Source organism: Barbus barbus (assembly GCF_936440315.1).
Source record: "Barbus barbus genome assembly, chromosome: 2".
NCBI lineage: Eukaryota > Metazoa > Chordata > Actinopteri > Cypriniformes > Cyprinidae > Barbus > Barbus barbus.
Window position 1 is genome coordinate 7,718,167 of NC_136730.1, and position 25,481 is coordinate 7,743,647.

Consider the following 25,481-nt stretch of genomic DNA (forward strand, 5'->3'; position numbering starts at 1 on the left):
AATGTTTTTCCTCCTCGGTTTGAGATGTTTCGGATTTTAGGTCTTATTTGGTATTTCTTGCGCTGATCATTGTGCAGATGCTTCACAAGGGATCATCTGCGTGTTGTTCTCTTAAAGAAAAACGAAAAAATATCACATAACATCTGTGTGTATAATACTTTGATGTATTTTTGGAGAGTAACGTTTAACACAACATCACAAGATAAATTTGAGGAATCAAATCTAATCAATTATGAGTTATGACCAGCAGGAAAACTTATAGTCATATGATTTTATAGCCAAATAATACACTGACATTTTGTATTCAGCTAAGAATTAGTTAGTGTTTATGTAGCTAAATATAATAGTGATGTCATTACAAGGTTATTATTTGCATTAAGCCACAGTGTCAGATCATCACTTATGGCGTAATAATCAAAGTTAACTGATTAAATGAAGAAATTATGCAGTATTAATGCTTAGGAAACTGTGGTTTGGATGTCTTAGAAGGGTTATAGGCTGGGGTTTAGATGGTTGGTCTGGTGGTCTCCCAGCCTGGTCAGTTAACAAGTGCCCCGAAACCACTCTAAAACCATCAAAACTTCAAAGTTTTCTCATTTCAAATAATCATCTGTCTCCCACTTCTAATACTGCCTGTGCCAGTAAATTGGTGACTTGCACATCAGTAGGCTACATTTATATGTTTAGTGTTCTTTAAGGGTTGAATCTGATGACCATAAAAGGTCATATTTAATTTCAGCACATGAATCAATCACACATATAGGCCTACTATAACATTCAGGTTCACAAAAAGGACACAATCTGTAGCTGGTGAATTCTGAGTTGACTAGAAATCAGCAGTAGACAGTGAAATGACTCACTGCATATATCAAGCAAAATGATGTCACACCACCCTTTTGCCCACAACAGGAAGTGAACACAATAGCAGCCATACAATACTGCCAGAAGACATTCAGTGGAATGTGTATTGTCTACTAGCTGCAAAAACACTCTAGGCCAGAACACATGATGTACTTTCTGTTTTAATCAGTCATCTTATTAATTGTTTTGCTTAAAACCAAATGCTGTACCAACGGACTGATGTCACTGTTTCACTTTTAGTCACTTCTCAGAATATAATAAAGAAGTATGATATGAGATCACTGTTTCTCATTATAGTTTGTGATAGTTTCTTCCTCTTTCTCACAAGGGGACCATCATTCCATGCTACTTCTAGTTTCAAATAAAGAGACTGTCGACTTGTTGCAAATAAAAATTGTTTTTAAAATGGATGCCAAAAGCTTTGGTTCTGACATTTTAGTTTTAAAAACTATTTCAACTATGAAATTCAAAAATGAAATTACTTCTGGTATTATAGTGTTACATCTGTTCATTTTAAGTAACCAAATTTCAAAACTGACCTCACTTCCTGTCTGACAGTTTAGCTGACAGCCTTATGTTCTCTCCCTGTATAAAGCTACAGTGTGCTTTTTTTAACACTATATATGGACATCCTGTAAAGATTACATAGCCTGAAAAGAGCCCAATATTCAGCCACTGTTTATTTAATTAATCAATGTAAATAATTCATTTCTGGACCTTCAATGAGAGAATCTTTATAACAGAGAAGTACAATGTGTCTACTTTATTCAATTACACTGAAAAGCTTGTTTCATTCATTTCACCCTATGCAATTTGGGTTCAGGACCCATCACTCAACAGAAACAGCTAACTGTTTGTTTTTGGAAAAGGTTAAAGGCTACATAGATACGAGTTCTTACGTTGGAGCTGTATTTCTAGACCTAAAGCGAGCTTTTGATACTGTTAATCACGAAGTTCTTTTATCTAAATTAACATATTTCAGTTTCTCTGAACAAGCTCTCAACTGAATAAAATCATATCTGTCCAGCAGAAAGCAATGTGTTTGTATTTATGATTCAAAGTCTCCATTATGTGAATGTCCAGCAGGGGTCCCCCAAGGCTCCATACTCGGTCCAATCCTGTTTACACTGTATATAAATGATCTGCCAGAGGCATGCAAAAATGTTGATGTTCAGATGTATGCAGATGATGCTGTAATCTTTACATATGCTAAGAACTATCATGAGATAGCATCCACACTTACATCTGCAATGGCTCACATTGATGACTGGCTTACTAAGTAATGTCTCTATCGCAATACCAAAAAAAAAACAATCTGTATGGTGTTTACCAAACAAAATTTGAAGGTGTCACATTCTAATGTGTTCCTTAGAGGACAGGAGCTTGATATTCTTAATGAATTTAAGTATCTAGGAGTCACATATGACTCCACCCTAACATTTAAACGTCATGTAAAAAAGGTGGCAAATAAAGTTAAATTCAATTTACAGAATTTTAAACAAGTTAGACCATTTATTCACACCAAAGCTGCCAAGTTGTTCTTATATACTGTAATCTTTTCACATATTGAGTATTGTTTGATAAATTGGTCATTAACTAGCACAACTATTCTTAAAAGTATTGAATCTTTATTTAAGAAAGCCGTAAAAACTTTTGATAAAAAGCCATTGACATTCCATCATTGTGATATCTTAGAGAGACATACATTTTTAAGCTTTGACAATTTCAAACGTCTCAAGTATGCTTGTTTGGTATATAAAGCGTTGCATAATCTTGCTCCCCCTCCGCTGCATGGCTTTTTCCGAAGACTTGAAAGTGGAGGTAGTACACGGGCCTCTGTAAATGGGGACTGTGTGATACCATTTAGACCAGGGATCCTCAAATCTGGACCATTCCTGCAAAGTTTAGCTCTAACCCTAATCAAACACACCTGAGCATGCTAATCAGAGTCTTCAAGATCATTAGAAAATCACAGGTAGGTGAGTTTGATCAGGGTTGGAGCTAAACTCTGCAGCAGATTGGACTTCCAGGGTAAGATTTGAGGAACCCTGATTTAGACGTACCACTTTTGGACAAAACGTATTGTCGATAATAGGAGGTAAACTCTGGAATAGTTTGCCCCTCCCAATAAGAGAGTGTCCTACTTCCAACACCTTTAAAACTCACTTAAAACAGTGGCTTCTAGAAAATCAGAGATGTATTCATTTTTACCTGTCACACATTTATATACACTCACTGTTAAATTGAATGCAGTATAGAGGTGGATGAATAATGTCTTTTCCATTATGTATTTTTGTTTTGCTTGTTGTTTGTTGTTAATGTATATGTTATCATTATGTGTATTTGTTCATTTATAGTGAAAAAATACACATAATGCATCTCTCCACCCTCAATACCACGACTGAGGTGCCCTTGAGCAAGGCACCGAACCCACAACTGCTCCCCGGGCGCCGCAGCATTGGCTGCCCACTGCTCCGGGTGTGTGTGTGCGCGCATTTGTTCACTACTCACTGCTGTGTGTGTGCACTTGGATGGGTTAAACGCAGAGCACCAATTTCGAGTATGGGTCACCATACTTGACAATACGTCACGACTTTACTTTTATTATTGTTGGCTGTTTTTATGTTACCTGCCTAGGGACTGCAGATGAAAAGTAGTTATTGTTACTAATTCTGGCATATTTACATGGTGTATTTTTATACAACAATGTTCATGAATATGCATGGTCCGTATTAAATAAACTAATAAAATAAAATAAATAAACTCATTTTGCTCTTTCCACAAACCTTCAAATGTCCCCTGAAATATATCCATTCATTAGCCTTACACAGAATATTCTTTTTGTTAAAAGCTGGAGACTCTGTGGTGCAGGTTGTGTTCATTCATTTGTTTCAGGCCAAAAGATTTGATTCCATTGAATACTGCTGTCTTTATGCTTTATGTTCAGTCCTTGAGTGAATTGTTTTGATCCATTTTATTTTGTTTCTCTCTCTCTCTCTTTATTCTGTTTCCTTTCCACCTCTCAACTTTTGGATGTTGATATGAGGATGGGTGCTGAAGGACATGCTGAGTGCAGAATAAGACTCAAATGGGATGAAAAGATTTAACAGACGTCAGCACCCTTTTTGGAAAAGACAGGTTGGCAGCTCATTTGAACTTTAGGATAGAATTGGTCATATAGAAATCTGCCAGTATGATTATCAAGCTCTCTTTTATTGTTTTTATAAATAGAAAATTGAAACTCACTTTATTGTTTTATCGTGTTAGACTTGTCTTAGTGATTTCTGTTATTCCCTTTTATGGAAGGGAGAAAATAGATAAATAATAACTGTGACTGATCACACAGAGCTGGTCTGTCATGCTGGGTGCATTTCCTGCAAGCATTTCATATCACGATGACACTGTCGATGTGACACAGTCACAGGCCTGCATGTAATGCAAATTCAGTTACATTTTCATTTTATATGGTTCAACTTTGTTACTTTATATGGTTCAACTTGTTTTATTATGTCTTTTTTTATTATGGAGTCAATTTCTGTGACATTTTACAAGTAAATATATATTGCAAGTAATTATGACAACTTGTACAGGCAAAGCCTATATTTAGCTTTATTTATTGGTATCATGTTATATGTTAGATGCTTAGTAGATCATTTATTTGGCACTCTATATTTCTTTTAGGATTGCCAAATTTCAGCAGTTGACGCTAACGCAAATGTATGTATCTTTGCTCCCACCTTGTGGACAGATATACCATTACATTGGTTCAATAATCCTTTAGCCAGATTTATTAAATTAATTTAGAATGAATGATTTGTTGTACAGCTGAGAAGGCTCTATCTCAAACTACCAAATAAAAATTAATGTCCAAGACTGAAAGAAATGAGCGATTAGACGAAAAGTATATGTACATATGAATCTATGTTTAAAGTGCAATAATTTGATCCAGACAGAATGGCTTGGTTAGTACACTTAAATTACACCTTAACATTGCTGTCCCTTTACTTGGTGACTTTATTCCTGCTTTCTACTCTGTATTATATATATATAAGACAACAAATATCAGCCTGCAAATATATATTTAAACTGTGTTCTTCTTTTCCTCCTACTTAACAGTCTATGACAACAGCAATGACTATCATATGTGCAGATCTTTGATTTCATTCATTATTTAGACATTTTTCTGGACTTTTTTCTTCTCTCATTGGTTGTTCTGTTGTCTCTGAACAGATGAAGTTCAATTGCCGAACTCACAACATGCTAATTCAATATTCCTTTATTATTATTATTATTATTATTATTACTATTATCTTCCAAATAGAGAAATACTGTGTAATAAAATATTACTTGCTGTAGTCTTTTGTTCTAATTCATGCAGCAGTGGGTAAAGTAGATTTTGCAGATATAAACACATGCTGCTAAGACTGCCGGTTTTACTTAAGACATCATTTTAAATAAAATGAATCTAAGCAATATATATATATTTAAAAATATCATAAAGTTAATATCTATTTTAAATTTTCAATAAGTGTCCTTTATTTCAGCTTTGGCTAGGCCTAATGGGCGGGGCTTCCAGCCAATGAGGAAAGTCTATGGCAATTGCAACTAATGAGTTAATTATGACTTATGTTTGACCTAATAAGCAGCTGCTGTTGAAGTAGCCAATCAACACATCCAACTGCTGACAAGTCAATCAACATTACACATTTAAAATGTAGCCATCAGTCACGTGTTGTCATTCATAGCTGCATAGTTCAGGATATTGTGTTTTAGTGGTAATGTAGGTTTGGTAATGTTTTAGGTTACCACGCTACAGACGCTTTAGTTAATCAGTGGCTATGGCTTTTGGGTTTCTTTCAGGGTAATTGTTTTCTAAGACCTTTTTTCTGTATGTAACCTGAATCCATCAGCAACTTGGGTTTGTTTATTTCTCATTAGAGGGCTGCTTCTCCTGTGTGCTGTAACTTGTGCGCTGCTTGACTCTAAAAACACATTGCAACAGTCCTCCAGACCACCACAAGGCAAGGGCTTGCAGAAAGACTTCTCTCATTAAGTTTGATCTGTATTTTCTTGTGTCAAACTGCATCTTTATCTTGTTTTGCTCAGTTCCCATTGTGGTTGAATGCAAGGCCCATTCCCTGTTCATCTCGGTAGACATACCATCTTCTGGCAGTGTTCCTTGTTTTGAGGCCATTGGTGTGTTTATTTATTTTTATATATATATATATATATATATATATATATATATATATATATATTAGGGTTTAATGTGGTGTGTTCCCCTCCTCCCCTCTTCTCCTTTCTGGTCTCTTAGATGCCACCGGTGCGTATCCTGTCACAGAGAGCTATGGGGCTCAGTGTGGTTACACTTACTCTGTCCAGCCTTTGCTGGGTCTTGCTCACCTCAGAGCTTCATACTTCTCTTGCCACACTGGAAATCAGGTACAGAATTCAAAATAGAAAGTTCAAAAGAACCATTTATGCCCAAGTCTTTTATTACTTGATCAAATTAATGCATATTTAAGTATTTTCCATAACTGTTTTGGAAAGTTAGCTTTTAGCAAAGATGTAGCATTTATTTTATAGAAGTGGTCTTTAAATCTTTGTTAAAAGAATTCCAAGATGTCACTGTTTACACCAATATTAATACTTGTCATAGGACTGCAATGTTATAAACTAGTAGTTTGTGACCTCAATCTAATTTCAGTCAAATGTAGCCTTTGTTAGTATGGGCTCTTTCACAAATGTTCTTGGTGACCCCAAACTTATAACTTGTTTTCAGAATGATGAGGTCTTCACCTTCTTGTTTGGGGTGTTTATGGATGAGAGTGGCAAATCTCTTTTCAATGTCTCCAAGACTTGCTCTGTTCCTCCTTTCTCTCCGAGGGTGGTTACTTGTGAGGAGAACTACATGGAGGTATGAGTATTAACTTTCATATGGTGGTTGCCCTGCTTTTTGTAAGGTGTCTTTCCTCTTTTCCGCTCTAGGTGTCTGTGAGAACTGATCTACCTCATCCTACAGCTGGCCGTATTAAAGACTTCTCTGCAGCTTCAGCTGTGGTAAGCGGCTCGTTCTTGTTTTTAAGGTTTCACTTAAATTGTGGTCCTTTTAGTACACTGTTTTTGCTACCAGGACCAAAGATCAGCTGTTGAGGCCTGGCAGGTGATTCTACAACAAGAGGGCCAGCAGTCTGAGGTCATGTCAGCTAAAGATGCTGCAGCTCTGGGCTACTTCATAATGGTTACACCTGGCAGACTTGTATTTCGAACAGCCTTTGGACAACGTCATGCTTCTGTAAAAATGGTACGGTTGTTGATGTCCTCTAACTGATTTCGAGTAGGGGCATGTGACCTGATCAGACACTTTACACATGTAGGATTGCCTTGTAATCTCAATTGCCGTGTCAAACTTTCAGGTCAATGGCGTTGCAGTTGAAGTGATCCAAGCCACGGTGTTTTTCAGACAGAACTGGATGGTGGTCATGGTGGACCTGGTTGCTGCCTGTTCACTGGGTTAGAACCAGTTTTATTTTTTTCCTGCCCCCCCCCCCCCCCCCAAAAAAAAAGTTACTGACCCTTTAGAGTTGCAAGAGTCCTTTTCAGGTTCTGTATTTACACTGATTTTCAGATGAAGGCTCCTTTGATGGCTACAGACTTCACTGGAGGACCCCTGCAGTAATGACTCCTCTGTTTGTTGGACCCTCTGAGTTGAGGAGCGAGTACATAGGCATGGGAGTTGATGGTGAGGTTGTAGATGAACGGGCTGCGACAGACCGAGGCTACTCTGTGACCGTTGGTGAAGAGACCGTAGACAGTAGCATCCCCTTTGCTGCTGAGGGAGGAATACGAAAGGTATGATGTGTTAATGTATGACCCTGGAATTTTTTTTTTTTTTTTTTTTTAAAAGCATTATAAAGTGGATTAGGAGATTATAAATCGCACGTTTGTCTACAGAGCTTTGTGACAGAAAATGTGTATAATGAGCTGTACATGGTCCAGCTGACCTACCAGCAAACGCTTGTGGACCAGCATGGTGTGGTGACCAAGCATAATGCGGTCCGGCAGATGGCTACTCCACCAGTTCCTCGTGTTCCCTTTTCAGTTAACCGTGAGTTGGAATATAATGTTTGGACACATCACAGCTTCTCTTTGGGTGATGGTGTACTTTTTACTTTGCTGACCCATCCAGAAACAACCCTTGAGGAGCGAGTCTTCCAGGTCTACCTGGGTAATATTCCTTTTGATGTGGAACTGGTGTCCGTGGCGCTGAATGGGCAGGAGATCCCCGTATTGCCTGCCGCACAGATGGTGTACTCAATCTCCAGAGTCTCAGAAGGAACAAATACATCCGCGTACATCATTAGGGTGCCATTTGATGACCAGCTTGTTGTGAAGCAGGTGAGGTTTACTTTGTTCACTTGTCCAGGTCAGGAATTTAATGTACTGCCAAAGCAGTTGAGATTTCTTCATGCATTCATGTTAGCAGGTTGAAGTACAGTCGTGTTTTTTTTTTATTTTTTTTATTTTTAAAACATCCAAATTTAAATACAGGGCTGGCTAAGATGCTTTTGTAACAACTTTAGCAGGCAGCTGAGATTTTGCTGTAGTGTACAGCTTAATGTGACTTGTGTATCCATGTTTGAGAATCTTATAACTATTATACAAAACCATGCTGTTTGGACTTGCTGCATGCTTGTGAGACCAAGCAGCCCTAACTTCAGATCCATGTGCTTAAATGTCCGTCTTTTGCTTTCAACGTTTTTTTCTCTTGCAGTACATCTCGGCAGGCTTTCTTGAATGCTTCCTGGAAGTTAAATGGACTTTGAACATCAGGCCACAGATGGAGGCCTATTACCATGTTTCTTCCGTGTCTGCTTTAATCATTGATGCCTGTAAGAACCATTAACGTCAGCATTAAGTTGAGGCTTTGTTTTTAGATGTCAGACTACTTTCCGATGAACCAAACCCTTTTGATACTTGGTACTCAATGTCGTCCATACATTGAGGGGGTTTCTTTAATTTTGTCTTCACAGTACCGCCAGTGTTTGACAGCATGTGTACTGACAGTGGCATAAGCTTCACGAGGGACCATCAGCAGTACGACTACTTGTGGGACATTGCCATTGGGTCTTATACCCTGACCCCACAGCTGGCATCTGAGCGTGGCTACATCCTGACCAACGACAGCAGCACATTAATATTGGCTGTGCCTCTATTTACCATTGGATACGTTTACGAGGTTAAACTGAACCACAAGCAGGGCCCAGTTGCAGAAGCCACTTTAAAATTCTCAACTGCCCCTTGAGTTGTGACTGGCTGAAACTTAACCTGAAGTCTCCCCATGTTATAGGGTGTTACTCTGAAGCAGTTCTACGGCACTTTTGAACTTCTCGCCAGAAGTGCTAAAACCCTGGCGATCGAGCAGTCTTCAGCCAAACGCTGCCTCTTCCAAACCACTGAGCTTTTGGGTAATGTAATGGCTATTATTGACTTACCAAGTCAGTGACGTTGGCATCGGTGTGTATTTTAAAAGCTGCTTTGGCTGGCTTGATCTAATACAGGTCTAGGGATGAAGTGGTGTGTAAAGTGATTTATATTTCTCAAATGAATATAATTTCTCTCTGCAGTGTGCTCTGAGGGTGTGATGACCGTAGTGGCTGACATCACTAAAATGTTACCTTCTGCTGATCCTGCCAAAACCACACTGTTGGACAGAAGCTGCAGGCCCCAAGAAACTGATGAGACCAGAGTCCTCTTCTCTTTTGGACTTGACACTTGTGGGACTAGATTTCAGGTAAAGTTGTTTTGTGTGTTTTTTTTTTTTTTTTTTTTTTTTTTTTATTTAAACTGACAATGTCTATACAAATTTTTTTTTTTCCAGATTGATCGGCAGTATGTGACCTATGAAAATGAGATCACACTTCATGACTTGTATTCCACAGACAGCAGGCCAGTTGTCACAAGAGATGCTGCATACAAGTATGTTATTGAGGGTCTGAGCACCCCAGTAAAATCTTTCTTTTTTTTTTTTTAAATGAAGTTCTAAAACGAGTGCTAAAGAGGTGTAAGTCACTTTCAGCTTTTCAAAACGGTTTACAGTCTTCTGACTTGTTTATCAGACTGACCGTAAGGTGCATTTACCCGGTACGTGGCATTGAGAGCCTTTTTGTGGATCGGCAGTTAAGAACTGGGACGCCTGGAATTGGACACATCAAGGATCCTGTGAAGGGCAAGTTAATCGGCTTAATTACCTATGATTTGGAACCATCTGGTGTGTTTGTAAGCTTATCTTGATCATGCCTTCTATTTTTCAGTTCCTCCCCAAATGCTTAAGCCCATGCAACTGCAGAAACAAAATGTTATGAAGCCCTCTTTTCGGGGATCTGTTGCAAGGAATCCAGCTGAATATGCACGAGTTGGCCAGTGGAGTGAGCCCCTAGATGAATCTGCCCAGTGGTCATCAGATGGTATTTTCATGTTTACAAGAAGTCATGGCAACTTATGTTTTTATAGTACTTTACCTCTGAATAAGTGGAACTTTTTTTTATTTTTATTTTATTTATTTTTTTTCTCTCAGGTCGTAATGGAGGCGCTTAGATTTGCTGTGACTTTAATAAACTTTCATCTTAAGAGTTTGTATTTGTGCTGTGTAAAGTTACTTTCAAGCTTTTTTTTTTTTTTTTTTTTTCTCCACACTGGTTTCTTGAATGGGAGTCTCCTTTAAAACACTAAAACCGTAATGTCTCTTATGCCATCAAGAGTTTTAAACCGTACAAGTCAGTTACTGGGTATCAGCCCATGATTTACTGACACTGTCCTGTATGCTCAAATGGAGCCCGTTTACCATGGAGCCTCTGTTATAGAACAGGCCTCCTGTGTCTACACTGTGCAGGGATCCCCATGTCTGCTGAGGTCCAGTGTGGAGTGTTAAGGGAGGTGCTTTGGGCCCAATCTGTGAATTCTGGGTGGGAGTCATGCAACTTGTACTGCTGGTTGGGCATGTACTCTGAGTCTTTGTGCTCTGAAGAAAAGCCAACTGGGTCTGTGACTGGACCAAGTTCTGAATCAGGCTTTGGGTCAGGATGTGATTCTGATGGTGGGTCTGGGTTAGGATTTGCTGGTTTGGATGAGCCAGTGCTCTGGCCAGGTTAAGGTTGTGGTGCTGGTTTGGGTGTAGCGGTAGTTTTTCCCTCCAGTCCTCTTGTTGCTGCCGATGGATCTTCATGTGAGCATTTCTACTTTTGATTTTATAGAACATCCTGAAATGACAATTTTCAAGGTCAAAGGGAAGGCTAGATGCCGATGTCCAAAATAAGCATGTCTGCTATTGAAACCCAGACCATGACTTTCAAATTTGGCGACTGCTATAACACAGGCAAAATTTGAGTACACTTACTTTCCACACTGCTTACAGGGAAAATTTGTGGGAAGTGGTGGGGTATGAATCAGTCTGTCAATACTGGCTTGGTTAACCAACATCTGTGAGGCTGGAGGAACCTGTGGAAGAGTAAGAAACCACGTTTTGTAACGAGTGCTAAAAAGGGCTGAATTTTTTTTTGTTTTTTTTTTTTTTAATTGAAAAATGATTATGCTGTCCTCCAGAAAATATGCAACTCATAAGCTGTAGGCCACTATAATTTTATAAAACTGGTAACTAGAAAGAAAGGGAGAATATTCTGCCAAAATAAGCATTGCTAACAGATCGCACGTAAAGGTCATTGCAAACGGAGTTAATTTTCGCACGAGTTTTTTTTCGTATTCCCCATCCTTTCCTAGCAAAATGCATGCTACCGATGTAAAAAAAATCGAACCTGATCCAATTTTTTTTTTTTTTTTTTTTTTTTTTTTTTTTTTTTTTTTTTACGTGCGAAAATATCGCACTCAGTGTGCGGAGGCATTTACTACTAGATTATTCCTATAAAACAATCTGTTCGACGCGCAAAGTTTACCGTAGGCTCGCGTGCTGTCGGAGCGAGTCTTTTCTCCCCATTTAAAATGGAATTACTCGCATACGTTTTCACAATTACAGAAGAGGATATGACCGTAAAATGTAAGTCATGCACTGAAAATATCTTGAACGGCAAACGAAATCTGTCAGAGCACCTACGTCATGGCAGGCCATGCTAAAATATAAAACGTATACTACTAAACAGCTGACTATGTGACCTTGGGTGTTCTTCAGATGTTTTGTACATTTTTCAGTAGTTATGGGAGAAACAAAGCTTTTCGAAAATTTGAATCAATTGAACTGATTTCTTCTCAAAATGATTATTTTTCTTCTAAGAGCTCGAAACACCACAGGCTGTCGTCACCTGCTGGTCAACGCAAAACTCAAACATGACGTTTTACGAACCAAGTTTAATCTATTAAACTAAATCCCATTGTGTGTCATTAGGTAAGGCTGGGAAACTATTCAATTGCTTTTAACTGACCTATTCTCTTTTTTTGTATTAAATTTAATAAAAAAATCAGCCTAGGCTATTATATAAAACCATTACACACCCATTCATGGGTTTACCGGATCAGCTCTCATGCTTGTATAGACTGACACTGATGTGTGCAGTAATCGAAGGCAGTCTTACCTGACTGATGGCTGCTGCAATTCTCTCTTCCTCCAACCTTTCCTTTTCTCTTTCTCTCTGCTTGTTTTGTTTCTCTGAAAGCCTCTTGCAGTTGTAGTAGAATTCAATACACTGTGACACCTGCTTTGTTCTCACCTGAAAGTATGAGAACTGTAAATACTCTGATCTCTGATATTTGGTGGTTTGGAGTTGCAAATATTCAACATATTACCATTTTGTGTATAAAGGAGAAATCTTTTCCATAAATTGCAAATGCTTTATGGAACTCCCTTTGTTCATACAAACTCCATATATCCATACCTAAATAGAAAGTGAAACAGGATTAGTCTTATTTATAATATGCTGACTGTAAATGTCAAAAACTATCAACAAATGAGTATTTACCAGAATAGTGATAGTTTTCTGATGGAGGGGATGTTTTAAACAACAGCATCTCCAGCGCTGCCTGTTACCAGGGAAAAGGAAATAATTTTTGTGAAAAAGTTATCAGAAGTCATGATCACCAAGGACGTTATGAAGAGGTAACTGTGAAAGCAATCACAAAATATCATAAATCTAAAAACATGAATTCATAATCAGTATTGCACTTACTAGAATGTTTCCCTGGCAATGAGACAGGCTATGAAGAGCAAGCTCCAGATTGGCGCCTCCTCCTGGAAGAACACTGGAGGCACTCAGGTCAAGAAGATTCTCCACTGAGGTTCGAGATCACACTCATTAATGAGGAAAAAAGTAGTGGTTCAATGGTAATTAAAATATTTACTTTTGATTACCGTGCTGTAAAAGGGTGTCATTTTGCTCTAACTCTGCCCAAGGTTTCCATAACAACTCCTCCCTGACTGGTTCCTCTGGACACATCTCATGTTCTCTTCCTATTATCAGATCTGGCAGCTCCGCTTGGAACTCTGGGCCTATATTTATGTACCTTGGGTGTGAATGTGACAGTTTAATGAAATCATCTGTCTCAGAAAAGCTTGACACATAAGTTTCTTAACTCTCTTGGTAAATGTAAAGTCGTGACGTATTGTCAAGTATGGTGACCCATACTCGAAATTGGTGCTCTGCGTTTAACCCATCCAAGTGCACACACACAGCAGTGAGTAGTGAACAAATGCACACACACACACCCGGAGCAGTGGGCAGCCATGCTGCAGCGCCCGGGGAGCAGTTGGGGGTTCGGTGCCTTGCTCAAGGGCACCTCAGTTGTGGTATTGAGGGTGGAGAGAGCGCTGTACATTCACACCCCCCACCTACAATCCCTGCCGGCCGGGGACTCGAACCCGCAACCTTTCGATTACGAGTCCGACTCCCTAACCATTAGGCCACGACTTTCCCCACAAATTTCACATATCGTTAATTTTTTTTTTATTTGAATTTTTTTTACTTTATTGGAATGGTACGGAACTTCGTAAAGATTTTGGCACTTTCTATACAATCACGCACATATAAAAAAAAATCATGGGCATTATCTGAAAATGTTAAATTGTCACATTTTTATTGATCACAGTCACTGAAAATTAATGTGAAGCAATTTTTTTTTTTTGTGGTAGAAATGTTTAGTACTGCACCCAAACAAAGTCTTATTGAGACCTCGTTTATCTGTGATATCAACCTCAAATTTGGAACCAGAGCTGGGTAGATTACTTACAAATTGTAATCCGTTACTGATTCCAAATGACATGACAAGAATTGTCAGTAACGTAATCCATTACATTACACATTTTAGGTAATATAACAGATTACTTTATAGATTACTTTTGAACTAACTCGTTTATCACATTGATTTAAACTGGATAATTGTGTACCATAAAGATGTAAAAATACAAAGAGTGAGAAAATATTTTCCTTTCACTGTAATTAACAAAATGAAGTGCATTAAAACAAATTACATCAAGGTTTCCCAAACTGGGGTTTGTAAAGGAACGGCAGCGGGATTGTAATTAAATCATAAAAATGTTTAACTGCACACCATATGACCATTAACCAATGTCAGAGAACTGTGAACATGCAAATGTGATACTTAATTATTAAAATCTCAGGAGTACTTAAAGGGGTCATTGATTATGATTCCACTTTTTAAACTTTAGTTAGTGTGTAATGTTGCTGTATGAGCATAAACAGTGCTCAAAGTTCAGTGCAAAGGGAGATATTGTCTTTTACAGAATTGCTGATTGACCACCCTTTAAAGTAAATATATCAGGTGAAAGAGGTTCAGATGACAAAAAGTTTGAGAATGTCTGCAAATAAGAAATAACGAGAATTTGTGCATTTTAATGAGTTTGAAAGACAAAAGCCTTTCAATAATACATCATATGCATGGTTAACTTACTGAGTGATAATTCAAATAAAAATGCATGTGTTCATCAGTAGTTGATGCAATGTTGAAACACTTCTTAAATCTGAAATTATTTTTTGTAAATCCATTGGTCAAATGCTGTGTTGCACCTGACTAATGACAGATGTCCACAAAACTGGACTTTCTGAGTGCATATAAGGGGTAGACTATTTTAGGAAGGAAAATTTAGAGGAATTAAGAGAGAATCAATAATTTATTGCTATGGTGTGAATAATATATAATCATGTAATCAATTAAAAAGTAACTGTAGTCTTATTACGAGTATTTTAAAATGTAATTTACTCTAATTACAAGTACTTAATTTTTGGAATCTGATTACGTAATCCCCAAATTACAGTTACTACCCAGCTCTGTTTGGAACACAACTTAAGATTCATTTGATTTTCTTGCAGTTTTTGAGTAAAACATGTTTTGAAAATATATATTTTATATAAAAATTGTATTTTGTGCATTTTTCATAACAATAAAGTTCAATAACTTTTGTTTCACTTATACTTCATCAATAATCTGCCATGTGTCTTCTTTAAGAAGAGACCAAACTTAAGTCTGTGCTCCAGGGGCCTGTTTCATAAAACAAGTTTACCAAATAAGCCAGGTTTATTTCAGTTAGTCTGACTTATTTTGAACCAAATCAACTGACAATAAGTCAGACTAACTGAAATAAACCTGGCTTATTTGGTAAACTTGTTTTATGAAACAAGCCCAGTTCAAGATTTACAACAGTTTAAGTTGTAAATTAATTTTTCAGGTCTGTGCTTAAAAAGCACTTCGCAGGTAATAAATGGATCATAACTATTCCATAAATATAATTTAGAACCAAACATTTTTTTACCGCCATGTGAACAACGCCAGAGTGATAAAATAAGGAAGATTCAACACAACCAAGCAGATGCTCACCAAATCAAGAAAGAAAAAACTTGGCACCAAATTGTGCATTATTTATCTCCTGACAGATTATTGTTGTCAAATAAGTAACAATTTATTTTAGCTGTTCAGTCATGCTCTTCATAAAAAAATAAAATAAAATTGCATTAGCTGAAATAATACAAATGCTTCATGTATGACACCAATGAGCAACCAAAACTAAGAAAAACAAACAAAGATTTGAATGCTGACCTTTGTGAGTCATCATCTTTCCTCTCGTCTGTCCACAGTGCTCTGTTTTCCACAACTAGGGAAGACAGTAGGTTGCAAAAGAGTCCCGTTCCACTGCGTGTTGGGTTCAGCTTTGGAGGTGGCGTATAGTGAGGTGTAGTTTCTTCCCAGTTCTCCATGAACTCTCTACTCATCTGGATCACACTGTTGAAAGGGACTCCAGTATATACGGAACTGGGAACATTCTACATGAGGCAAATAAATCTGCACGTGAGTGATTCTGCTTAAAATTATGCTCCCGAGCCAACCACAGCTTCAGTGTTGCCGACTAATTTTCAGGGGAAGTGGCTAAAGGAAGGTTGATTTGTTGCTAAATGACGTTGTGATGTCATTGCACGATGACATCATCATGTAATCACAACGCAACATTGTTTCACTGCATCAGATCTCAGCAAAAAATATATTTAATATATTTTATTTTAGAGTTGTTTGTAAAATAATATAAATGTATAATGCAATATTAAAATATAAACAACTAATTTTAACTAGTTTTTTTTTTTAACATGCATTTTAAATTACACATTGTATTTTGTGTTTTAGGGTTACAGAGTTACAACAGATAATGGAAAATGGATAACAGATAATGTTTTGGAAAATTAAAATCTGCTTTGCAATGATTTGTATCGTGAAAAGTGCTATACAAATAAACTTGAATTGAATTACTGGAAACTTTTCCATTTTTCTAGATATTTTTCTTAGTGTACTAACTGATCAACAATTGCTACTCACAAGGTGTTTCATAAATGAACAATTATTCAGCTATTAAATTATTATTATTATTAAATTTAACAATTGCGAACTTAATTTACGTGATGTGTGTACTGCTAGGTATCTTTGGCTTCCTCTTTGTGTGTAATTTAGATAGAAAAAGGGACTTTTTATAATAAGAGTCACTTATCAAAAGTTGCTAAATGTTGCCAAATAAATTTATATATATATATATGTATGTCACATGTTGTATATTACTAACGTTCAAAAGATTGGGGTTGGTACTTTTTTTTTAATGTTTTATAAAGAAGTGTTTTATGCTCACCAGCACTGTATTTATTTAATCAGGAAATACTGTAAAAACAGTAATATTGTAAAATATTATTACAGTTTTATTTATAACAGTTTTCTATTTAAATATACTTTAAATGTATTTTTTTCTTCAGAAATTATTCTAATGTGCTTATTTGGTTCTCAAGAAACAGTTCCTATTATTATCAATGCACACACGTTGCATGTTTTTTTCATGGAAGCCATGATAATATGGTTCAGGATTCTTTGAGGAATAGAAAACTTAAAAAGAAAAATAAATAGAATTGATTTAAAATAGATTTTTTTTGTAGCATTATAAATATCTTTACTGTCACTAATTAATTTGCATTAATTTGTCTAAAATTTCTTGAAAATCTTACTGAATCCCAAACTTTTGAATGGTACAAAATGATATAGTAAATTAATGGTCTCTTGCCTGTGTGGTGAAAGACCCCAGAGATTTGTCTGAGGACCCAGGACCGAAGTTTAGTCCATAACTGAAACGTGTTCCTTCTCCTGGCCCTGCCCCCTGCACATGGAGACTAGACTGGTGTAGAGAAGGTCCAAATGAATGAGATGATTGCCCCATCTGTCAAAAATAAATAAAAAATAGCTTGTATACAGTGTAAGTGTATTCAGACAATCTGAATGTGCAGATGACAAACCTGAGGCCATGTCATGTGATCTTCGGATGTCCTGGGCTCGTGACCCAGCTCTTGTTGCACGCAGGCCTGGTGATGGTGATGTTGAACCAGTGCAGGGTTGAGGGACATTTGCAGTGAACAGTCTAAGACAAAAAAACACTTGTTTTATTAAAAGCCACACTTTAGGTTTAAAAATAATGGCATGCCAAGACAGATCCAACACACAAAACATGGCGTTATGTTACCCGTACCTTTCTGCAGGGAGTTAATATGTTTCAGATGAGCCCCTCCATGATCTGAATATACCAGAGAGGAGTTTGAATCTTGTGGAAGGTGCTGCGTTAAGTCCAGCCCGTCGCTGTCGTCAGCTTGCAGCTGGAGCCAAATGGGGTGATTGAACCTGGGTGATGGTAAAGAGGGAAAGAACTGCAGCGACCCATCCGTCTGAGTTTGTATCTGTGATTGGCTCAAGAAGTGTTGAGGTCGTTTAGGAGGAGAAAAGGATGGAGTAGGCAGGGGTGTTGGCGGTGGGCTAAGAACCAGAGGGAAAGAGAGGGCATGTGACGGAGGAGTAGAGCTGTTAAAGCCACTCTGCTCTTCTCCGCCCGGCATTCGGGTGGCGCTACGACTGCAAAATGCCTCGGTGAATGAATCCAGTTTTTGTTGTTGGCGCCCAGTTGTTTCATAACTCTCTGATTCCTCTTGTTGGTGGCAGTGAGAACTCCAGTCAGCCTCATAAGCTCCAGCTTGTGCCTTGTTTCTGTTCAGTCCCATCAAGGACACAGGGGACGTATTCCCCCAGTAAGAAGCATTCCCCGTTTGATCTATTCCATTCAGAGTGCTCCCGGTGCCATTCGTGGCTTCACACGGGACCTCAAACGGGCTGAGCCCACTTATAGAACCTTGCTGGTAAAGGTCGTGGCTTGACCTTTGACCTTCTGTCTGGTGTCGAAACATGGGAGTAAAGGAGAGCGACTCGGGAGATGTATGGTCAGCCATGTGGCTTGTTGCAAATGGCTGCACCCTCGAGTTAAATCACACTCATCGCATCTGAGAACTGAAAAGACACAAAGACAATCAGAAGTCATCAAAACCCTTTCAACCTCACGAACGTTAGTGAGCCAAACCACACAAACAAACACAATGAGACATTTTCCCAACCGCTGAATGGTTTGTCTTTGTCTTCCTCTGTAACAGTTGGTTTTAAAGACAAATATTCATACAGAAATGCGGAAACGTTACAGCAAAGAAAAAAACTGAGAAACGTCTACAGCTATCGAAAGAAAACAAATGGCCTTTGTTCTTCAGCTTTTGTTTATCTTTCTACTTTCTCATCCTTCTTTCTCGCTCCGTTTGTCGAGTACTCACCAGTGCTTCGTTTTCTTTATCCATAACCTGTTTTTTTTTTTCGTGTGCTATCTGTTCATGTTGACCTGTGAGTTGTTTGCCGTGTGCGACCCTTCTCTCCAGCTAACAAAATTAAAATACAGCCGCGTGTGAAAGCATGCGCTCTCTCTAGCTCTTCCTCGCTTGTGCGCATTATCATACTTAAATGTGAAAACACTTTCTCACACATATTTCTTTCACAGGTGCCACCGATCAAAAGGTAAGTATTCGGTTGTCATAGAGTCACCCCCTCCCTTAAAACCCTGAAACGAAAACCACATCCTGAGGAAGCAGTCACGGATCTCCCTCTTATCTCTGTCTTTCTATATCTCTCTCCCTCTTCTGTCTTGCTCTCCTCCTCAACCTCTTTTCCTTCTCAGTCTATTTTTATCCATTCTCCTACATCACATCACATACTCACAGTCTCCCATAGATCACCATCTTCTCTCGGTCCAATGGGGGTCTCACTCGTGGTGAACAGGCAGATGGTAGATCAAAAAGGGCTGATTCCAATCTAACCTTAGAATACTTTTTTAAAATTAACAAAAGCTGCAGGATGAAAGCGTGTTGTCTTCAATGATGTTGGCAGGTTTTGAGACCTTTTGGGCTTATTGTGCTTGCGGCTCAGAGTGTTATCTTGAGATTCGCATCTGTTGTGGTTAGTGACTTGAGTGTAAAGAACGTAAGAGTTGTCAAACAGGCAGGTAAGGCGTGGGTGTGCGTGTAAGTGTATACGACATGAGTGAGAGGCAAAGCTTCCTGTCAAGTGTGTGTGTGTGTATGTCGGTCATAAGAACAAGTTTGAGCATTTTTTTGTATTTGTACGTGTGTGAACGGTTTTGTTAATGTTATATGGTGTGTTAAATGATTAACTTGATTGCTTTATAGAGATTTTGTGCATGCATATGTGTGTGTGTTTTTCTGTGCATGTGTTTGTGTGGGCGAAAAGACAAACTGTGTTTACGCCAGTGAGAATCTGTGGTTGCTCAAAGTCATGTGACGGGAAGTTGACCATGAAACAACGACAGAACAGGAAGTGGACAAGGGAAACCTCCGTACACCCCGCCTCCGCTCTCTCGCTCACTTTCTGCAAGTGTATCCCTCTTATACCCACAATATAAAATCGTTTCCATACCGCATACATTGTCTCTGCACCCCTTTTTCCACCCACACGTAGTGTTTCCCTCTCTTTTCTCTCTCTCATGCTAACTAATTTGCATCATTTTAACTGTTAATTCTTAAATACCAGCAGTTTGGCATAATCATGCATTTTTATTTTGAATGACAGGTCTATACTACAGGTCCACCCACTCTGTCTCAGGGCGTCATATCTCGGTCAGAGACATTAATCTCTGAGAGACCGTGAATCTGGACGGCCCCCGCATAGGTTGTAGGTTTGGAAGTTTGGCTGATGAGGGTGATGTTAATTCAGTGGTGAGTACAGTATGAATGTACCTGCAGAAATCACCTACACAAACCTCACCATTAGCATTATGTGGGTGAAAGAATAAAGGTGAAAGACAATATGCCGAGAGAAGATGGATTCCTGGATCAGAGAAATGTAGATTTTTCACTCTTGCTGCCCTACCTTTTTAGATTTTACCTTTAAAAATATACTTTGTACAAGTTTTTATATTCAAGAACAGAGAGTGGGGGATTTAGGACTTCAAATACCAGCTTTGTTGCATGAAATGTTCATCCTTAAATCAATATTGCATACCTAAAAGCTATACGTGATCACATAATACTAAGAACGGGGCGAGCGAGTTAAGGAGGGACAAAAACAACATAGGATATAATTGATGGAAAGAGGAGTGTGGAGGCTGTTTTCTAGTTTTCTGTCATATATGTGAAAGACTGAACAGAGGAGGGGGAAAGCAGCAGAGTGGTTTGGACTTTTTTTCCCCTCACTGTCTATCATTCTATCAAACCGTTTATCTTATCTTTGAGACAACGTTCATAAGTGCATGCAGAGAGATCACAGACGAATGCGTTGAAAAATTAAAGAAGTGAGAGAGTAATGAAAGCTGAAACTAAAACTCTTGTTGAATGAACCCTGAAGTTTAGGTTACGCAAAGAAATGAATGTGCTTTTTACAGGTGCGCGTTACGGCCCCCAAAACCTGTAGGTTCTAATGAATTTAGGTGCTTCTCCATTATTAGTCTGCAGTATGCAGAGTGAAATGTGCTGATGATGCATTTTAGGAGAAGTAAGAATTCATTCATTTTTAAAACATCAGCGAATTCAGAAACGGCTAATGTGTTAAGCAAGCTTCGACTAAATTTCAACTGACAACATGTGGCCATAATTTCATATCATAGAAAAGAAGAGAATAGCTGGAAATACATGACGATATGAAAATCCCTTTTAGTCTCGTGCGCATTTACTGCTGTAGATTCTGTTGTATTGTTGGGTCTTGTAGCATGAATTGCTAGCATTGTGAGATTCTTCAGTTAAACTGTATAAAATAGTCTGTTAAATTATCAGACTCTATAGCCTACTTATGTCTGGCCGGCCATGTCTTCCCAACTCTGTAACGGTGCCCTCTCTAAGTTGTGAAAGCATATACTATTATAAAGACTTTTAAATAATATTAATAAAGATTTTTAGTTTTGGAATTGTTTACATTTTGCTGGCGGCATTTTATAATAGCTGTAATGTAATGCTAAAATATATTAACCCAAATCAAATGATAAACACAAAAGTGTTCACATACTGGTTAGTGGATAACTGACCTGAAGTCCGTTGAAAGAGGCAAAATCTGCAATTTAGGTTTATTATATTTTTGTATTTGCTTGAAAAAATATATTTTTTGCCAATATTTTTTTTTCATGGGTAGTCAGATGTTACGCATTATCCCATTGAGCCTTATTTAAATTAAGTCTATAAGATGATCTTTGATTCAATTTCATCAGTGATAGACCTGTAAAAATGGAAAAAAAACAAAACAGTAAGTGAATATGATATATGCAAATTAGATAAATCTAGCATTAGAAGTTGCACAAAAGTTATACTAAATAAACAACTTTTTGAATGTATGCTTTTGTATGATTACATGAATATATTTTGGAGTGGTTTTGTTCAAAAGGTTTTCACACAGCATCTGTATGTATTTCACTGAGTCGCGGCAGTCTCATCCATATAATGATTATTGATCAGATTTATCATTGATATTATCAAATTTCATATTGGTGCTCTCAACGAAATATTAGCAAATTTAATAAATTCTCAACTGAATGTCTTTTTTTTAATATGTTCTAAAAAACACATTATCGCAGAAGGCTAAACATGACTGCATATAGACAAGCTTCAGAAGCAATCTGTCCTTACAACAGCTTTAATAAAATCTTAAATTTGCACGCCATATGAAGTATTTGTATATATGTATAAGACAATTAGCAAAAATGATATGTTATTATCTGATGAAATACAGACTTACTGTTGTTGTTGTTTTTTTGTTCATATTGAACAGGTGACTGAATATCATGTCTTTCATAGTCAAGTCAATTCACCTTTATTTATATAGCGCTTTTAACAATACAGATTGTGTCAAAGCACTTAACAGTATCAAATTGGAGGATAGAGTGTCAGTAATGTATAATAATAAGATTAAACACTCAATTTTCAGTTAAAGGCATTTCATTATTGAATTCAGAGATGTCATTGTCTAGCTCAGTTTAGTTTAAATAGTATCTGTGAAATCAAATTGACGATAATCACTAGAAATTAAGTGTCCCCAACTGAGCAAGCCAGAGGCGACAGCGGCAAGGAACCAGACTCCCTCTGTGACAGAATGGAGAAAAAAACTTTGGGAGAAACCAGGCTCAGTCTGGGGGCCAGTTCACCTCTGGCCAGGAGATTATTGTTTATTTATTGTTTACTTATTGTTTTAATTCAAATTTTAAATGTATAAATGTATTTCTATTTTATATTGTTGCAATTTCTAACAATAATAGTATTATGTAGTTAGGTATTTTATTATATTTTTAGTTCAAAATAGTAAAACATATTCATAATTAAATAACTGCAACAACTGTTAAGTGACGTTTCTAAAGACTTCCAGAGCCTCGAATCCAAACCTATACAAATACACAATTTGTTTCTAAATGAAAATATACCATAGACTGCTATTTTTTATATAAACATTGTTAGAATAACTATAAATTAAACCAGCTAACACATTTTTTAAGCCAATTTGTCTGATACGATTCATGTGTTTTACCTAAAATATCAGTCAGTTTACATAAAGCCAGTTCTGCATTTTCTTTTTCGTATTCCATTATTTAAAAAAAAATAACGAGAGAAAAATAAAAATAAATTGCTAATTTGTTGTTGGTGACCATTGTCATGTTCAAAATCAAAATGAAATTAATGTCTCAAAATCAACTTGGCGCATTACAAAAATCACAACATTCATTCAATACCTGAATAAAAGAAGACCTAACACTGTACTCTTTAAGTATTACTTATGCATATTAAAGCTAAATTTGGCTGCAATGATCAGTATACAGGAAATATGCCCTTGGTGGATGCCAACATCCTCACAGAACAAACACAGAACTTGACATAATTTAAATATCCAAACAGGTTAAAGGTACAATGCAGAAACTATTGCAATTCTGTTAGTAGAAGGATTCTTGTTAAATCCTAATAATCTTCTTTTTTTTTCAAGTGTAAAGTATAATAACTGAACTTTGAGGCTAATTTTTTATTATATATATTTTCAGGAATCATCATCGCTTGGACTAGTAGTCTGCACACCTGGGGCGGCTGTAGGACGTTATCTGTCAGGTGAGTTTAATTTCATAAAGGACAATTCTGAATCATTTTTCTCTACATGACATTATACTTTGCAATAATAGCAAAAAACATCAGAGAAAGTCCGCTTATTAGACCCTGTTGTGTAAAGATGAAATGTACGGAAAAGAGAGGAATCAGTCAATACTTTATTAAGAGCCCGAGTTATTAATAATTTGCAGGGTCCACCATCAACAAAAATAGGTCATTACTGACTGCTGTTTGTGTTAAAGGGAAGAACCTTGCACACACTAAGTTGTTTAGGAATATCAGTCCCATAATCATTGACGCAAGTCTTCAAGGAACTACAATTGCACATAAAAGTTGAGACAGAAATTATCCTTGAAGCTACAAAAAAAAAAAAAAAAAAAAATTTTATTCCTTAAAAAGTATTTTCTGAATATGACTTCCAGAAATAGAAGCTCTGTTTTATTATAGAGTTTTTGTAGTTAGAGCGCAGAACCAAGAACAGGTTTTCAAACTGCTTTTTCTCACAGGATTGTACGCAATCCAGTTCTGTTTCTCATGAGAATGAATCACAGGGACGCAGATAATCAGAAAATGATCAATATTCTACATTGTCATTCGCAATGCAAAGAATGTCATAGAAGCCACTGCAAAATACTAATGGAGCGAACTGTTATTAGTGTTGAGAATGCTGGTAAGTATTATCAAAGTACACATCTCGTAAACTCATCTCATAAAAGATGTTCATCAATTAAATGTAAAAAGATGTACAACACAGTCAAAAAGATATCGCATTCAATCCACACTGAGTTTCTAATGTGTCCTCTGTACTCCAGTCTTTTTCCGAAACTAGGCCTCAACGTCAATGAAATCTTTCATGCTACACGCAGATCCATGTTGCTTAGATGAAACTACAAGTCAACACAATCTTTCAAAAACCAGCGAAATGCGCCTGCATCGCTTTACATTCAAGATGCAAAAACAAACAAGATGAGTGTCAGCCCAGCCATGTCTGTGTCTTATATAACTTTGTTTGCAGAACTGAAATACATGTGAACATACTTGTAAAACACTGCCTATTAGTCAGTTTTAGCACTCACTAACTCAATTCACTGTCTGTTTTTTGTTGTCTTGTTCATAAACAGATGGCACTTACCTCTCAGTTTTGAAGTCAAGGCCTGCAGGATAGTTGAACTCTGTGAGTTACATGCACGTCTGTATACACGAGTGAATGAAGGAGGGATGCACTGTTAAGGTAAGATAGACTGAGAAAGACATACAGACTCTGCGGAGGCGTTAGTGATGGTTAACTTTTCGGTACGGCAGTCTTCTCTTGGTTCCTCTGATCTTTTGAAGCCTTTGTCATTGTGATCCTGGAAACTAGTGAGAAAAAACATCATACACTGTAGAGAGAGAGAGAGAGAGAGAGAAAAAAACCTGTATTGCTCCGACTCAGACCTCAGAGGCAGCTCTCAGTTTGACAAAGCGCCTGTCCTTGCCTACTTTTTTTTTCACTCTCTCTTTCTTATCCATCTAGTATTTGATTATTATTTATTGCTATTAAATGCTGAAAAACGTTTCTACAACCTATTTGCTCCATGTTGCATTTTATTGTATTTCCATGGTCTCCTGTATCACCCCCAGGGCTTCAAACAGGGGTCTGTGAAGGTGAAGATGCTGATAATCATCATAAAAAAGCATAATAAAATTAAT

The 25,481-nt window shown here is 37.4% G+C and overlaps 2 protein-coding genes across 4 annotated transcripts; one reads left to right on the forward strand and one right to left on the reverse strand.

The window, feature by feature from the left end:
- Nucleotides 1–509: 509 nt before the first annotated feature.
- On the forward strand, nucleotides 510–10,458 carry LOC306876989 (uncharacterized protein; the record flags this gene model as incomplete). The annotated part of the gene is made up of 18 exons (XM_079428491.1): nucleotides 510–537; nucleotides 5,968–6,057; nucleotides 6,176–6,303; nucleotides 6,644–6,778; nucleotides 6,850–6,921; nucleotides 6,995–7,165; nucleotides 7,278–7,374; nucleotides 7,490–7,713; nucleotides 7,816–7,969; nucleotides 8,051–8,259; nucleotides 8,636–8,753; nucleotides 8,895–9,100; nucleotides 9,212–9,329; nucleotides 9,489–9,655; nucleotides 9,743–9,868; nucleotides 9,961–10,090; nucleotides 10,176–10,328; nucleotides 10,439–10,458. The coding sequence occupies 18 exons, from the start codon at nucleotides 510–512 to the stop codon at nucleotides 10,456–10,458; spliced, it is 2,346 nt and encodes a 781-aa protein (XP_079284617.1).
- Nucleotides 10,432–25,153, reverse strand: LOC306882765 (uncharacterized protein). 3 transcript variants are annotated; one of them, XM_079437638.1, is made up of 12 exons: nucleotides 24,925–25,153; nucleotides 17,870–18,675; nucleotides 17,640–17,761; nucleotides 17,411–17,563; nucleotides 15,916–16,139; nucleotides 13,217–13,368; nucleotides 13,035–13,138; nucleotides 12,828–12,888; nucleotides 12,655–12,743; nucleotides 12,444–12,578; nucleotides 11,258–11,358; nucleotides 10,432–11,120 (listed from the first exon to the last, which is right to left on the reverse strand). In XM_079437638.1, the coding sequence occupies exons 2-12, from the start codon at nucleotides 18,615–18,617 to the stop codon at nucleotides 10,643–10,645; spliced, it is 2,367 nt and encodes a 788-aa protein (XP_079293764.1). In that variant the 5' UTR covers nucleotides 18,618–18,675; nucleotides 24,925–25,153; the 3' UTR covers nucleotides 10,432–10,642. The 3 variants fall into 3 exon arrangements, with proteins under 3 accessions (XP_079293764.1, XP_079293763.1, XP_079293762.1); XM_079437637.1 differs by lacking the exon at nucleotides 24,925–25,153 and adding an exon at nucleotides 19,426–19,679; XM_079437636.1 differs by lacking the exon at nucleotides 24,925–25,153 and adding an exon at nucleotides 18,987–19,261.
- Nucleotides 25,154–25,481: the final 328 nt, after the last annotated feature.

Bases quoted from the DNA above. Each gene is read 5' to 3' on its own strand.
- LOC306882765 (XM_079437638.1), bottom strand. From the start codon at position 18,617: ATGGCTGACCATACATCTCCCGAGTCGCTCTCCTTTACTCCCATGTTT. The intron at 17,762-17,869 runs GTACGGGTAACA...TTTTTGTCTTAG, and splicing joins TATTAACTCCCTGCAGAAAG to ACTGTTCACTGCAAATGTCC. The intron at 12,744-12,827 runs GTAAATACTCAT...CTTTCTATTTAG, and splicing joins AGAAAACTATCACTATTCTG to GTATGGATATATGGAGTTTG.